Source organism: Cuculus canorus, chromosome 24 (genome assembly GCF_017976375.1).
Source record: "Cuculus canorus isolate bCucCan1 chromosome 24, bCucCan1.pri, whole genome shotgun sequence".
NCBI classification, from domain to species: domain Eukaryota; kingdom Metazoa; phylum Chordata; class Aves; order Cuculiformes; family Cuculidae; genus Cuculus; species Cuculus canorus.
In genome coordinates, this window is record NC_071424.1 from 5,566,454 (window position 1) to 5,582,118 (window position 15,665).

At 50.6% G+C, this 15,665-nt stretch overlaps 1 protein-coding gene across 4 annotated transcripts; it reads left to right on the forward strand.

Moving 5' to 3' along the window:
* The first annotated feature begins 5,153 nt into the window (after positions 1-5,153).
* KCNA2 (potassium voltage-gated channel subfamily A member 2) lies at positions 5,154-15,001 on the forward strand. Of its 4 annotated transcripts, none has more exons than XM_054087861.1 (3): positions 5,154-5,300; positions 7,313-7,700; positions 8,366-15,001. In XM_054087861.1, exon 3 carries the CDS (start codon positions 8,576-8,578, stop codon positions 10,073-10,075), a length of 1,500 nt encoding a protein of 499 aa, XP_053943836.1. In that variant the 5' UTR covers positions 5,154-5,300; positions 7,313-7,700; positions 8,366-8,575; the 3' UTR covers positions 10,076-15,001. The 4 variants fall into 4 exon arrangements, with proteins under 4 accessions (XP_053943836.1, XP_053943835.1, XP_053943838.1 ...); XM_054087860.1 differs by lacking the exon at positions 5,154-5,300 and adding an exon at positions 6,228-6,458; XM_054087863.1 differs by lacking the exon at positions 5,154-5,300 and adding an exon at positions 6,228-6,458 and having other exon boundaries at positions 8,495-15,001.
* The last annotated feature ends 664 nt before the right edge of the window (positions 15,002-15,665 follow it).

Here is a 15,665-nt window from a genome sequence, read left to right on the forward strand (position 1 = left end):
GGCCTTGGTCGTGTCACCTTTTGTCCTCCCTATGTCACCTGCAGCCCTCTGGCTGTCACCAACCACATCTCCGGTGAGAACAGCAAGCCCAGAGCTGCTGGGGACACGCTTGTGGGGCCAGATCGGTGTCACCACCATGGGGCATCTCCCAGCAGCCCGGTAAAGGTGGTAAAATAATGAATTTTCTCCAAACCCTTAGAGAAAGTGCACAAAACCTTGGTTTGTTCTTCTAGGAATTTTCCACCAAGGCATGGAGAGACCCTGCAGGAGAGGGAGCCATGTGTGGCAGCAGACTGGGGGTCGTGGCTAGAGGATGAGGGCAGCCCAGGTTAGAATCCAAGCCGTAGCGGGCTGGCTCATTGTGACACAGCTCCCCATCTGGCACCGTCTACAGTTTGGCACAGCTCATGACCTGGTATGGCCCACAGTTTGGCACAGTTCATCCTTTGGTGTGGCTCACAATCTGGCACAGCCCATGGTTTGGCATTGCCCGTCATTCAGGATGGCTCACAATCTGGCAAGGCCATGGGGCTGGCGCGCCCCATCACTTGGTGCAGGAGCGCCCCATCACTTGGTGCAGCCCAGGATTTGGCCCAACGCTATGGGCTCAGCAGTGCTTTGTGTCGTGCCGTGCAGTGCCATCTCCTGGCTGAGGCTGCCACAGTGCCACCGTGCCCAAGGTGCCGTTGTGCCCATGCCACCAAGCTGCAGAGAAGTCACTCCCCAGGCCGAGCATCCACACCAGCTTCATCTCCTGCCTGCAGCAACTCTGTGTAGGAGGAAAACAAAAGGCAAATCATCCTCTCAAGCCACTTTTCCTCCCAGTTTGTTTACGGTCCCCCATCTCCCCAGGGTGGGATGAACACCTGGAACAATGGGAACAACTCACGCCATTCCATGTCTCAGATCTGACCTTCAGCAGCTCTTGGCCCCAACCCAGCACCAGTAGACACTTGGACTGAGATCCATAAGGTCTAAAAATAGACTCTGATTGTCCTAATATTGCTGTGATGGGACACGCTATCACTCTGGTCACTACTTACATGGAGAACCAGTCCTGAGACTGACGGCTAAATGGAGTTGTGCTCCATCATGGCAGAGAAGAGGGGAGCCTGAGGTCACTTAACTGTTCCCCCAAGGCAAAGGTGACCTGTCTACAGATGCTGGCCATTTCCACTGGAGATTTCTCTCATCTCCCGCTAGTCTTCTCCTCCCTAAGCTCGACAGACAGAAGGTTTCAACTTTTGACCTTGTTTCTCTGCTTCCGGGTGAGCATCACCTCCCCGAAGCTGGAGGAAGAGGGATGCTCTGTTGGGCAGATGGCCATGAGCTGGTTCAGACCTGGGGAAGATGAGTCACCAGAGACAAAATGAGATGTTCATCATCTCACCTCTGTTGTGGGGTCACACGAGCAGCCCTGGCTTGGCAAAGAAGGTGTTTGGTTGGTGTCTCAGAAAAAGGCACTTTTGGGGCCCCGAAGCAAGTCTACTTCCTTGGTCCCTTTGGAGCAGGAGTACTGGAGGGACGGAGGGACATGATTGGGTTTCCTCAGAGTGGAGGCAGTGGCTCACAGCAGCCTAAGGGGACTCAGGAGCTCAGCTGACACCTCAAATAAAGGCCAAACCCCTTTCGGGGTGCGGGGGGACTTGATCCATGGGTGATGCACAGCCTTGTGAGCCAGTGGGTTTTCTTTCCAGAGCGGAAAGCACACACACCTGGCTGGAAGGATGCTATTGATTTCTTTTCTTTTCACTAATTTGGCTTGTCCTGCCCTTTTGGTTTGTGCAAGTGAAATAAAGAGGCTTTGAGAGCCTTTTAACCGGAGCGGCTGGAGCCGCCAGAGCTGGAGGAACCCACTCAGCAGCGATGCTCACCCAGCGCCAGCCCGGCAGCAGGTCCATTAGCTCTCCTGGAGCGAGAAGCAGCCCAGCATGAAATATTCACAATCATCTTGCCAAGCTCCAAAGCCCTCAAGAACTGAAGTCCTTAACCGTGTTTTTGTTGAGCTAAATGACTTTTACTTTCGATGGGCGATGCCTGGCTCTTCCGCAGACTTGCTGCCCAGGCTGGTGGAGCATCTTTGGAGGCCAAGATGTTGCAACTCAGCGATCTCAACCAAACGAGACTTCAGAGCAGTACTCAAAGGAGCTATTTTTAAAATAATCAAATATTTTATAATGAAAACCAGCTTGGAGAAATATAGAGGGAGAATGTATTTAATTTTGCAGCCAGATGATGTTCGTTGTTTTCCCTTTGGCCGGGATATGCCTTCCCAGGGACCAGGAGACCCTCTCACAGACCAGGAGTCTTGCCCAGGTCCTCAGACCCCAGCATCGCTTTTTGCTCTGCTCCTCCTTTCCTCCATAACCTTGGGCAAACCCCTGAACCTCTCCCCATGTCCCCAGGCAGGAGGAGCCCTTCTGACCTAGGTCACCACCTTATTTTGGATTCACCAGCAGCATCTGCTATGGAAGAAAAAAGTCTGCTCTGCAGGTCCGTGTGACTTTGTTCCCCAGCTGCCTACATTTTTAGATGCCGTGTCACCGCCTTGGGGTCATCGACATCTCTCGACATCCCCTCCTCTTGCCATCACACATTGAGGTGTGGGTGCTGGGGGACTGGGAGTTCGGTCCTTTGACGTAGACAGTGGTGGGAGGTGAATGCCTTCCCCAGAGGGTGACTCACAGCCCTGGGAAACTCACTTACAGCATTCACAGGTCCTAAAACGACACGGGCCCCAGTTATGTCAATCCATTCATTTGGAGAGCCGTGGCCCGGCGCCAAACAAGCCCGCTCTGCTTGGCACCGTGGTCAAGCTTTGGTCCATCTCAGCTCTACCTCTTGGCAAGGCTGCTGGTGTGAGTTCCAGCCCTCAAAGTCCTGCTGGCTTTGGTGGGTCCCCAGGAGTGACATCATGGGGAGATGCCATCATCTGAGGCTGTGCTGGATGCTTGGAGGTTGTAGGACAGGGTCTGTCCTCTCTGGAGGGAGAAGCTCAGTTGATGGCAGCATGGGGAAATGTTGATGCCCGTCCAGGCAGTGTGGCGCAGGGCCAGGCATTAATTGTGCTTTGCAATGTGACTCTAGGGCTTGAGTTTCACTGTTCTGGATGAGACCAGTCCTAAGGACACACTGCCCTGTGGGTTTCATCCGTGCCTCTGCAGCCCCACATCCCGAAGCATCCTCCAAACCTACCACCAGCAGGATTTTGTGGGGAAAAGCGGGGGGAGGAAAGCACATTCTTATTTTTTAGGGGATGCAGGTTGGCTGCAAGCCCATGAATACAAGGTCTGAACAGCCCTGGGGGGCACTTCCTTGGGAATAAAGGCAGTAAAGCAAGAGGAGCTTCATCTGCTTCCTGATGGCACCTGGACACCGTATCGCCTGCTCCCTGGGACATCCTCACACCCAGCCACTTTCCCAGGGCCACACCACAGGTGAGTTAAAGGCTTCCAGTCTGGATGACCATAAAGTCCGTTTGGAGAAGAAAAATATTCCAGAAGGGACTTATTTTCTAATTATAACTTTGCTGTGAAGGCATCAGCTGTTTAAATCCCGGTAAAACAGGCAAAGTGGGTGCAGCGCATCAGTTCGTCTCATTCTCGGAAAGGCTGGGCTACGTCTGGAGCTGTCAGCTTGGCTGAGGGAGGCGGGAGCAGACACGCAGACTGTAATAATAGCTCCACAATTAGGATAGTAAATCAGGAGAGCGTCACTCAATTCAGAGAAATCCCCCTGATTTGCTAGATTTTGGCTCTTCGTAAGGAGCTGGTGCTGTTTATATTAAAAAAGCCTCCTGCCATTGCAAAACCTTCGCAAGGCGGCAGCAGGAAGAACAAGTTAGAGATTCAGCTTCACTGGAATTGTTTGCTGCCTCGTCTCAGTTTCTGCATATTGCATAAGGATTGGCCTCAGGCAAATAATTTTCTGGATTCAGCCTCCCCTACTATGGCAAATCTGTCTTCCAAAAAGGCTAAAATGATGCAGATGATGTTAAAAACCCCTCACGCAGAGCCTCAGTTGCATGCTTGGAGTGAACAAATCCTCACATGCCAGGGCTGTTTGTGGTAGGGAGCAAAGGATTCCTGATTTTGCTGTTGGGTTAGAAACTAATTTTTAGTACTGGGACCTGGCTGGGGTTGGGGGGATTTTATTTTTGTTTCCAGATCAAGAAGGGTGTTGGAAGGAGCAGCGGGCAATAGCATCCCCCTCCGCACTCCCTGGTGCTGCTCTGTGCCATCCACTGCTCCTTCTGACAGGTTGGAGATGTAAAAAGCAATAATTGTCTATCTCTTTGCATTTAGAGACCTCCCTTCACATAAAGGCATCTCCCAGCCCCAAAGAAAGATGGACAAGCTCATACCAACCAACCTATGAGACCTACAGATCAACCCCTGCCACAGGGCACAAGGGTGATGCATCCACTTGGACCACTGCCGTTATCCTGCATCCCCCCGACTGGCTGGACGTTACGCATAGCAGTGATTTCCTTGGGTATCCAGGGTGGTTCATGCCCTCTTTTCCCACCTTGGGCTGTTGTCCTTGGGGCAATCACCTCCGGCACCAGCAGCCCCTTGCAAATTTGATGGCTGTGTTTGAGAACAGAAATATTTCCAAGAGCTCCCCCAGCGCTCGTGTTTGCTGAGTGCCAGATGCCTCACAGGATGAGTTGCTGCCCCGATGCTCTCCTCGGGGCTGTGGGGTGATGGCAGAGTGGTCCAAGAAGATGTGCCCTAAGGCAGGGGTTGATCTGTAGGTCTTATAGGCCAGGTTGGTATGAACTGGGCTGTCTCCCTTCTTTGAGGCTGAGTGATGCCTCTGTGGGAAGGGAGGTGTGTAAATGCAAAGCGATAGACAATTATTGCTTTTTACGTCCCCATCCCAGCCAAAAGCAGGAGAGTGTGGTCCCTGCGAGTCTGATCCTGCCCCTTCTCCTTCCCCAAACCTGCACAGAGCTGGTGCTTCTCCATCCTCCGGATCTTCCTGAGCAGATCTATTCTATTACCAAGAATATGGTATGGATTGGAGCCACATGGTAAAGCAGCATCACGTATCCAGGGACATGATTATTTCCCAGTGGTTGAAATCTAGGTCTCTTGCTTGGGAGGAGGGAGACGGAGGGCGGGGGGGGGGGAGGAAAGATGTTCATATTAATCTTATGAATATTCATGGAGAAGCTCTGCTTCAGAGGTTGCATCCCAGGGTCCGAGTTTGGGGGCCGTAGGTGAGGAGCGCCGGCAGCGGTGCAGAGCCGAGCAGCTGCTTGTGCATTCACCGCATGCCTGACTGCAGAGCCAATTGTAAGTTGGTGCCTTTTCCTCTTTCTCCCCCTTCTTGCATCCTCACCCTTTTTTCCCCCCCACCACCACTGCCCTGCTTAAAAACAGCCCAACCACAAACTGTGCGAACAGAAGGAGTTCGTATTTTGGTTGCAAATATGACCTTGGCATTCTCCCCCAAATCACTCCCCTCCTAAACAGAGGCACAGTGGTCTGCGTGGGCAGGGAAAAAACTGAGGGTCTTTGGGCAAATCTTCACCTCCGCCATGCCCCATCCCCCAAATTTGCATGAATTAACCCCAAAAATGCTTGGCGGGGATGGGGGTGGGGGGGTGAAGTGTTTGACAGGAAAACATGCAATGGGGAGAAAGTAGGAGAAACTGAATTTTGGGATGTGTGATGTCAACTCAGATGATGCCCTAACCATCTCTGATAAGCACCGAGCATCACCGTTTGGGTTTGGACTCGATGGAAGAAGCCTGGAGTTTATATCAAATAAAAACCTACATGTTAAAAGAAGAAAAAAAAGAAGTAAATCTCTGCACTGTTGGGCAAACCTGAGGTGTTTGGGGAAGGGAGAAAGGGGAGGAGAGAGTTTATAGGCAGGAGAAAGACTGTATTTAGGAAAAAAAAAATCAAGATTGGTTGATTTTTTGTGAAAGGGGGGGTTTGTGGCTGTTAGGGATGCTTTTATTTTGCAGCAGAAAGATGGTGTTGGTGGTGTTTTAGCACAATACTCCGCAGAGCCAGGAAAGGGCAAATCCAGGGAGACTTCTCAGTGAGTTACTGGGGAGGAAAACGGTGGGAAAAAAATGCAGGAAAAGAAGAAAATCTGGGACAAATGCAACCTCCCCTGCTCTGGGCCTGGCAGAAAAGGGTTAAGCGAAGCAGTTGAATGCTGCAAGCCTTGACAGGGTTGTACTATTTTTTCTAGTGCATAAGGAGAAGGGAGAGGAGGGTTGCACAGAAAGGGGAAATTTCCAAGAAAAGCAGGATCTGCAGCAATATCTGCACCTCGGATAATGAGGAGAGGAACCTACAGGCATAAACAGCCTGGAGACGGCTGAAATCTTTGCCGAGGAGATTCGGACCGTGGGGTTATTTTCTACCTGCCTCCCCTGCCCAGTTCTGTAATCCTGGCTCAAAGTAGACAAGTCGAGTTGGAGCTGAAGAAGGGAGGTTAGAGGGGTTTTTTGTGGTTTTTTTTCCTTTGGGAGGGAAATAAAATAAATGAAAAAAAAATGAGAGGTTGGTTGGACCTCTCTGGGTTGAGCATCTTCATGGTATGAGGCCGTGTGGGGTGACCTAAAGGACTGCTTGTTAGGAGCAGAAATGCTGATGACCGTCAAGGACTGTGGACCAGAGTCTCCACATCCCCATGAGAAATTTTGCCCACCGGAGTCGAATTCCCACGGTGGGGGGTGGGTTGGGTGACGGGGGGGTGGCTTTTCAGAGGATGGGGAGAGCAGATGCAGGTGGCATGGGTTTCATAGTCAGGCTGGCAATGTTCAGGGCTCCTGGATGCTCGGGGCTCCTCAGAGCCACCTGGGGTGGCAGGTGGCCTTTGGGAGGGGCAGACAGGGACACCAGGGGGGCTCAATCTCGCGGATGAAACCAGAGCCTCTCGAACCACCCAAGAACGCGACGGCGTGGGCGCTGCATCCAGCGGGTACCGCCGACTCCTGGATGCTCAGCGGTGGTGGAACCCACCGCAGCTTTGCAGAGCCTCAGCGTCCAGGGGGGGGACGCCTCGTTCCCCCCTCTTCCCTTCGCCCGGCACCAGCTCCCCCCGGCAGCCTGGCCTCACCGCATGCCGTGGCATTGAGCGCGAGCGGAGGGAGATGGAGAGATGGTTTTTTCCGCCTTGCCGCTAGCGCGCTCTCGCCCTCCTCTCGTGTTGCAGTGCAGGTTGGCCAGGCAGCGGGCAAACAAGCTCGTAGGGAGGAAAAAGGGGGTGCCTGGAGGAGCCGAGGCTTTGCAGATGCTCCTTTCAAACCCTCAGCAACTTGCTACCTTCTTGGTGTTTTTTCCAGGCGATGACACACCTCCCGAGGACACTGGGGACGTCGGGTTTTGCTGAGCTTAGCATCTTTTCACCGTCGTACCGGAGGCATCAGACAGACGCTCATCTGCCCTGAAGTGCAGATCTGCAACAGCTACCGAGAAGACTCTGTCTCTCTGTCTCTCTGTCTCTCTTTCTCTCTCTCTCCAGTCCAAACCATTACAAGACCTGACTTCCACCATCTGGGAATCTATCCCTTTTATGTCCCTTTCTCCTTTTTCTACGATGACTCACCATTATTTTTAACTTTGAAGAGAGAGGAAATTATGGGGATCTTGGAAGCCTGTATTTCTCTCTAGGATTTCCCCAGGGTCAGATAATCGGTGTTACTAAGAGACACTAAGATTTGGCTTCTCCAGGTAATGTGATTTGTTTTCTGTGTGCCATGGTGGTTTGCAGAGAATGACAGGAGCCGGGACACCAGCGGTCGAGGAGGGGGACTGCAGTGGTCCGCGGGGCAGCTTCCAGCGGTGGCTGCACCCGGAGGCAGTGGCCAATCTCGCCCGGTTGGCTGCAGGCAGGGAGGGCAGCATGTCGCCTCGCTGCTTTCTGGCCAGGGCAAGAGGACGGGGAAGGTGTCAAACCCGGACTTAGAGCTTTCCTAGAGGGTCGATTGCCTGAGATTGCACGGTTAAATATTAACCCTTAGCTGCATGCCTGGAAATGAGCTGAGCCTGATCTGCCTCTCCCTGGCAGCCCGCGGGGACCCCTCGCCACTTTGGGGCTGAACAGGGTTATTTTTCTTCCTTCCTTTCTCTTCCCTTCCCCCTCTTTTTATTTGGAATTTTTATTTTTAGCTGAAAACAAAAGTTCTGGTTTGCCAATGCTGGTTTTTTCCACATTGATTTTGGGCAGGTGATGGTTCCTCAGGTGATTTCTCTCTTCCACCGAAGGGGTTTAGGTGGGAGTTTTTGAACTCTGTCCCAAAAAAAAGGCAAATTAACCCTCCCGAGGAAGGGTATGTGCTAGTGAAGAGAGGTGGTCTCCTCCCCCAACTTTATTTCATCTCTCTCTTTCTCAGCAGGGGTGATTTTCTTTCCTTTTTTTTTTTTATTTTCTCTTTTTTTCTTTTTTTCTTTTTTTTTTTCCCTTTATCTCATCCCTTCGCCTTTTCATGAGACACTTCCAAACCTACGTACCTGTCCTTCTGCAGGATAGTAGCCCTGCCCTGAATCCGATCCCATCACTGGGCACTGGAAAGAGTTTAGCATAAGGATTTCTTTTAAACCCCAATATGACAGTTGCTACTGGAGATCCTGCAGACGAAGCTGCAGCTCTTCCCGGTCACCCGCAGGACACGTATAACCCTGAGACCGACCATGAATGCTGCGAGAGGGTGGTCATTAATATTTCAGGTCTGCGCTTTGAGACACAGCTCAAGACGTTAGCCCAGTTTCCAGAGACCTTACTGGGGGATCCTAAAAAGAGAATGAGATATTTCGACCCACTCCGGAATGAGTATTTCTTTGACCGGAACAGACCCAGCTTCGATGCGATTTTGTACTATTACCAGTCTGGTGGGAGGTTGCGGAGGCCAGTTAACGTGCCCTTAGATATCTTCTCAGAAGAGATTCGTTTTTATGAACTGGGGGAAGAAGCAATGGAAATGTTTCGGGAGGATGAAGGCTACATCAAAGAGGAGGAAAGACCGTTGCCTGAGAACGAGTTTCAGAGACAAGTGTGGTTGCTCTTTGAGTACCCCGAGAGCTCAGGCCCTGCCAGGATTATAGCTATTGTCTCCGTTATGGTGATTTTAATCTCCATCGTCAGCTTTTGCCTGGAAACTTTGCCCATTTTTCGGGATGAGAACGAAGACATGCACGGCAGCGGGCTGAGCCATCCCCCCTACTCCAACAGCAGCATGGGGTACCAGCAGTCCACCTCTTTCACAGACCCCTTCTTCATCGTGGAGACACTTTGCATCATCTGGTTCTCCTTCGAGTTCTTGGTGAGGTTTTTCGCTTGCCCCAGCAAGGCTGGGTTTTTTACCAACATCATGAACATTATAGACATCGTAGCCATCATTCCCTATTTCATCACCTTAGGGACGGAGCTGGCCGAGAAGCCAGAGGATGGTCAGCAAGGCCAGCAAGCCATGTCCTTGGCCATCCTTCGAGTCATCCGCTTGGTGCGGGTCTTCAGGATCTTCAAACTCTCCCGGCACTCCAAGGGGCTGCAGATCCTGGGGCAGACTCTCAAGGCCAGCATGCGGGAGCTGGGCCTCTTGATATTTTTCCTCTTCATTGGCGTCATCCTCTTCTCCAGCGCTGTCTACTTTGCCGAGGCCGACGAGAGCGAGTCCCAGTTCCCAAGCATCCCCGATGCCTTCTGGTGGGCTGTGGTTTCCATGACGACTGTTGGCTACGGAGACATGGTCCCCACCACCATCGGGGGGAAAATAGTGGGTTCCTTGTGCGCCATCGCTGGCGTATTAACGATTGCCTTACCCGTGCCCGTCATAGTGTCTAACTTCAATTACTTCTACCACCGGGAGACAGAGGGAGAGGAGCAGGCTCAATATTTGCAAGTAACCAGCTGCCCAAAGATTCCCTCTTCCCCTGACCTAAAGAAAAGCAGAAGTGCCTCTACTATTAGTAAGTCTGATTATATGGAGATTCAGGAAGGCGTAAACAATAGCAATGAGGATTTTAGGGAGGAGAACTTGAAGACAGCCAATTGCACCCTAGCTAACACAAACTATGTGAATATCACCAAAATGCTAACCGATGTCTAGTCGCTAAAATCTAGCCATGTATTTAAAGCTGAAGTGGAACAATTGCAGATATTGAGTGCTGCTCTGCATTGTAGTTAATACAGTATTTTCTACGGTGTATATTTGGTTCTGCATGGGAAGCAATAGCTGTGTAAGTGACTTTTAACCTTTGATTTCCACACTGAATAAGCGTTCGTGTGAAAAACAAAACAAAACAGAACAAAAACAACCCAACAAACCATTTTGTTTCCCTTCTCCCATCCCAGGCTTTTGGGTTTCCAAAGATACGGAGCAGTTGAGCATTTCCAGCAATGGGATGGGGATGCAGGGGGGCAGCTCCGGGCCGTCCTGGGGGACCACAAACATCGGTCCCTGCCGGTGTGGACCTGGGGAGCAGCCAGCTTCCAGCCATGGGGAACGACTGGGAAAGGTCAGGTAGAGCTTAATGAAGGGAAGATGCAGTCCCGTGTCCAAATAGCTTGAAGGCTCGGGTTTCCGTCCCAGGAATGCCAAGTGCGAACGCATCGCCCAGGCTCATGTTTCATAACTGAAAATGCTGCATGCTGCAATAGTTTCAGCCACTGCAGTATGCCAGTGTGAGGCCCAGGGGAGGGATAATTAGTATGACAGCACATTATTTATTAAGTCTTAAATTTTCCATGCTAGGCATCGGGAGAGATGAGTAAATAAATCAAGAGCTTGGATTTTTATTTATTTATTAAAATGACACTTCCATCACCCATATTTCCAGGATCACCAAAGACATCTCCACTGACACACTGAAAATGAGTTGGAAAAAGCATCTTTTTTTATATCCATATATAAAACTGGAGCAACTATGCTGTGGCCTACAATATATTTATACTGCAGTGAAATTTAACCAGTAATACAGTACAGTTGCATGGATCTTTGTTGCATGAATCTGAATATTTAATACACACACAAATATATATTTTCTTAGTAGACTATACAATATTCATGTTTATAGTGTTTATAGATTCTCCGGTGGCTCGAAGGAGATTCCTGGGAGTTCCAAAAATCTCCATTATATTTAAAAACTGGATGGAGAAGGATGTGCTGACCGCAGTTTGATAGATAACAAGAAAAAGCCTGAGTGTCCGAGCATCCAGACATGAGAGCCGACTAATGCAAGTGAGGGAAGGTGAGCTGAAAGTTAAACACCTGCACTCATTATGGGGCAAGTAATTAGTCATTAATCTTAGTGTCATGAACAGAAACCACCGCAAATCAGAGAGGGCACGAGGAGCAGGTGGAATAGCAAGTATTGGCTCTCCTGGCTTGTTTGTTCAGCAGTTTTCAGCCATTTCCCATATAATTATGTGTGTGTGTATATAGATATTTAGAGAGTGAGCACAGGGTTGAATTCTCAGCAGATGTGAGCGTTTGGGGCGTCAGGGGCTTCCTGGCTCAGGGGTGCTGGGGCAGTGGGACATGATCTGGAGCAGGATGACCTGCCCTACAGGGTCACCAGAGTGTGTTTCAGGCTGCAAAACTCCTTTTCAACCATGAGTTGGTGGTTTGTTCCTTTAGAGTGGAGAGGGCGTATGCTGAGGGTGGGCTGGATTTGAGCTGGCACCTCTGAGCCTTTGCTTTGCCTTCTTCCAGGGTGAGGCGAGTTGAAGATGCAGAGAAGTTGTCTCTACATCTTCATCCCTGGTGTTATCTGGTGGGAACTGTCAGTCCAGGGGGAATCTCATTTGCTTTCCTCACCCCTTTCTGGATTTCCTTGTGTCTTCCTCTCATTTCTGACAATCCCTGGGGACAGGCGTCCTGTTCCTCTGCCAGATTACAGGAGAGGGGTGCAAACCTCTTCTGAGGTCATGGCTGAGCAAAACCTCCCTGGGGTGCAGGATGGGGTCCATCAGCCTGTTGAATTTAGGGTGAATTTGGGCTGAACTGGGGCACTGTCCGTGCCGTACCACTGCGGTGAAACATGGGCATGAGGAGGGAATCCCATTGCAGAGCGTGCAAGGGAGGTCAAGCAAACCCTTCCAGAGCTCAGAAAGGAAACTCACACTAATAACAATAAAATAAATGGTGGTAGCATATTCTACAGCAATGGTTCAAAATGCTGCTTTAAGGCCAGATCCATCTCTTGTGCTGATGTGGCTCCACTTGTCCAGGTGGAATCACTCTCGATTTTTACTTTATGATTGATTGATCCAGGCCTGGGTGTAATTAATACCAAGTGTCCATGGTTAGACCATGAGAGTTCTGGCTTCTGCTTGGTGCAGAGGACCAGCAGCACAGGTGTGTTGGGTTCCAAAAGCATCCAGCACCGAGCAGCATAGGACCCTGGTCTGTGTTTAATTACATATCATTATATCAGCAGCCCTCTGCCGCTGCAGCTCTGAAATGGGTGCCCCTGTTAACATCTTAAACACACACAAAAAGAAGCAATGCAACTGAAAGCAATAAATGTCTCCTTCTGAAACTCATCCTGTTGAATGGGATGGGGCTGACATGAGCCACCAGCTCGGGCGTGATTCCCAGGGTGGTTGGCCAGCTTCCATTGATCTGGCTCGTGGTGGGTTCCTGGGCATGTCAGCTTGCACGAGGGAGCTGCCTGATGTGCCAGGATGCTGCCCGCCCACCCGTGGGTGCCACCAGCACTCGGTGATCCCATCCCTGGTGTGTGGAAAAGCACTGAGACTAAAGGGAAGTTGCTGCAGGTTTTAGGGGAAGATGCTGGCATTCAAAGAGGCTCTGCAAAGCGCCCCGGGTGTTTCATGCCTACGGGCTTTGGATGACTTGGGGGGAGCATTTGGCAAAGTATTGGGTGCCTCTTTGGAGTGTGAGAACCGTTGTAGCTTGGTAAGGAGGAAGACTGTGTATTTTTTGGGGAGCTGTTGTTTTTGGTAAGGTATCCCCGTGGGCTTTCAGAGGCTGAGCAGGAGGGGAGAGCAGGTCTGTGAGCAGGATGAGGCACATCCAAGCCCGCTCACCAAGCTGGGCGATTGCCTTGGGAGGCCCAGAGCCGCATCACGGGGATGGATGGCAGCCACAGAGCAAGAGGGCACACTCCTCATGTCATCACCAATGTGTGCTGACATCTGTCATCACAGAAGGGGCCACCAAGATCAGCCCCTTCCTTAGGACGAATCCTGCACCTCTTCAGTTGACCCAGGCAGATGTTCCTGGGGAAAACCACCCTTGGTGGGAAAGCGTCTCTGCTGCTCCTGGCACCATGCTTGGAAAATAAGAAAAGCACCAGATAAGCACTTGGATTCTCATTCAGGGCAAAACAAGGTCTGTGGGGGCCGTGGCTGGAAGTGATCCCTCAGGCTGCGTGAGGTAGAAGGGTCCAGTTTTCTTCCCCACGCAGAGAAATGGTTCCCTTATAGTTTTAATGGGATTTGTGCCTGCAGGTCAGAGCTCTAGTGCTATTTCTAGCTTTGCTTCTGACTCACTGATGTGATCTTGAACCAGTTTTCAGGAGGAGACTGTGATTTTTCTTTTTTTTTCTTGTGGAGTTTGGTTGGAGAAACTCTGGTCCTGTGTCTGCAGAGATGCTGAGCATCTAAAACTCCCCTTCGCACTGAAAGGGTGCAAAAAATGAGCTGCAAAGTGGCTCAGACTGAGGATGTTACATCGGGGACTAGGGAGGGTTAGAATCCCACCATCCATGTTAGATTGCATCGGGCCACCTAATGTACGTGTTCTTGGTTCCTTTCCTCCTCCTGCGGAGCTGTTTGCCTCTCTCCAGGGGTGGGATGGAGGACAGAAGCTCTTTGGTCTGTGGAGGTGCTCCAGGGTTGGCATCCAAGGGAGGCAGCACCTGTATTTTAGTTTTATCCTCTGTGTTGTGGTTTTGAAGAGATGGAAAGTGATGATTACAGCATAAGTTGTCTTCTAACACCCAACCACATGCCCAAGCCTACATGCAACCCATCAGCCCTTTAATATCTTCCAAAAGCTCTGCTGATGGCAATAGGGGTGAGGCTGGACACTACGGAGTGATGAGGGCAGATGGGAAAAAGTTACCTGTGTGGAGAGATGTGTTTTATCAGGAACAGTTATCTCTTCAGCGATGGTTTGTGTCAAAGTCCTACATATTTGAATACTGAGCTATATGAAGAAAACGATCTCTAGGTTGGTGTTATGAGAATGTAGCACGTGGGTGTATAAATATGGGCATATTTGTGCATAAATACACAGAAGGAGAGAAAAAGACAGAGGAGGAGGTATTTCAGGAAGGGCCTTGCTTTGTTATCAGATAATTCCTGGGTCAGCCCTTGAAATCGCTGCCAAAGTCTTGTAGCTTTTCCAGCGTTTGCAATCCACTTGGGGATGGGTCCAAGTGAAGGAGGAGATCTGGATCTGGCCTTGGAAGTGGGTGTACCCTGAGGGGCTGGTGGCATCCAGCTCCATGCACTCCTCTGCAAACCCACAGCTTTGTAACCTCTCAGGTCTGGATCCCTAATCAATGACTTGGCCCTATCACGACTGTTTCTGTGACTGTGTAGGCGAAGCCAAGTAGAAGTTGAAGGGATTTGGTTGCCACGCAAGTGCTGTGCAGCACTGGGTGGGGGTATTCAGGTGTCTTTTTCTGTGATAGGTGGATTTTATGTCCTCGGAACCATGCTGGCTTTGGGTCCCAGGGTGATGGCAAGAAGCACCGACCTGTTTTAGACCTGCAGTGTGTTTTCTCTCAGGGTGTGCATCCACAGGGGGATCCCACAGGTTTCTTTTGTCGGTGGGAGCCGGTCAGCAACGATGCTAAGACTAAAGGGGTTTGAGGGGCGAGGAGAGGAGGAGTTGACCCAAAATTTATTTCATCTTTTGCACCCAAAAAAAAGGCTGTGGCTCCCTCCTCTCCCCCTTTGGCAGCATTAAACCTCCTTCATGTCCAGTGCATCCCTCAGTCCCTCCCATAGGAGTCTGAAGGGTGGGTGAAGTCCCATCCATGCGCCAGCCACCATCCTGCCTCCTGCCAAAGCAATGCCCTCCCCCTCCCCATGTGAACAATCACCCACGACCTTGGTCTTCCCATGATGATCCTGCATTTGACTGCCCAGATTTTAACCCCTCTTCTCAGAAATGGGTGCTGTGATCCTGCTGCATCCCATCACGCTGGAAAAGGACCAGCCCTGAGAGCACAGCACTGATTTACACACAGATTTGATTTACCCCCAGCCCAGTTGTATGTGATGACAGATAAGTTCTGTATCCATGTTTCTTAGCTGTAGGGGAGAGTGTGTGTGTGACAATTTGGCTCATAGGAACCGCGGGACATCACATAACCTTGGTCTCATCGCAAGGTCCACGTATGTGTTTAAACCCCCATGGGGACTGCATCTCCTCCCAGCCCTGCCTGGCGGTCCTGAGCTCGGGCTGGTCTTTTGGATCTTGTTTTTGGTTGGTTTGTTTGTTTATTCAACTCTTCTGCTTCCTGGAAGACTGTAATTATCTGTTTGCACTTGCTCCCTCGTTGCTTGATCCTATGCTCTTGTCCTCCAATGTCAGACGCCGAAGCACAAGGGGAAAAATTGGGTATTGGATCAACCCTGCGTGTGGTGCCTAATTTAAGTGAATCGATAGGAAAAGGAAATCCAAGAAGGACTCATCCTAAGGATGCTGGAGCTGAACC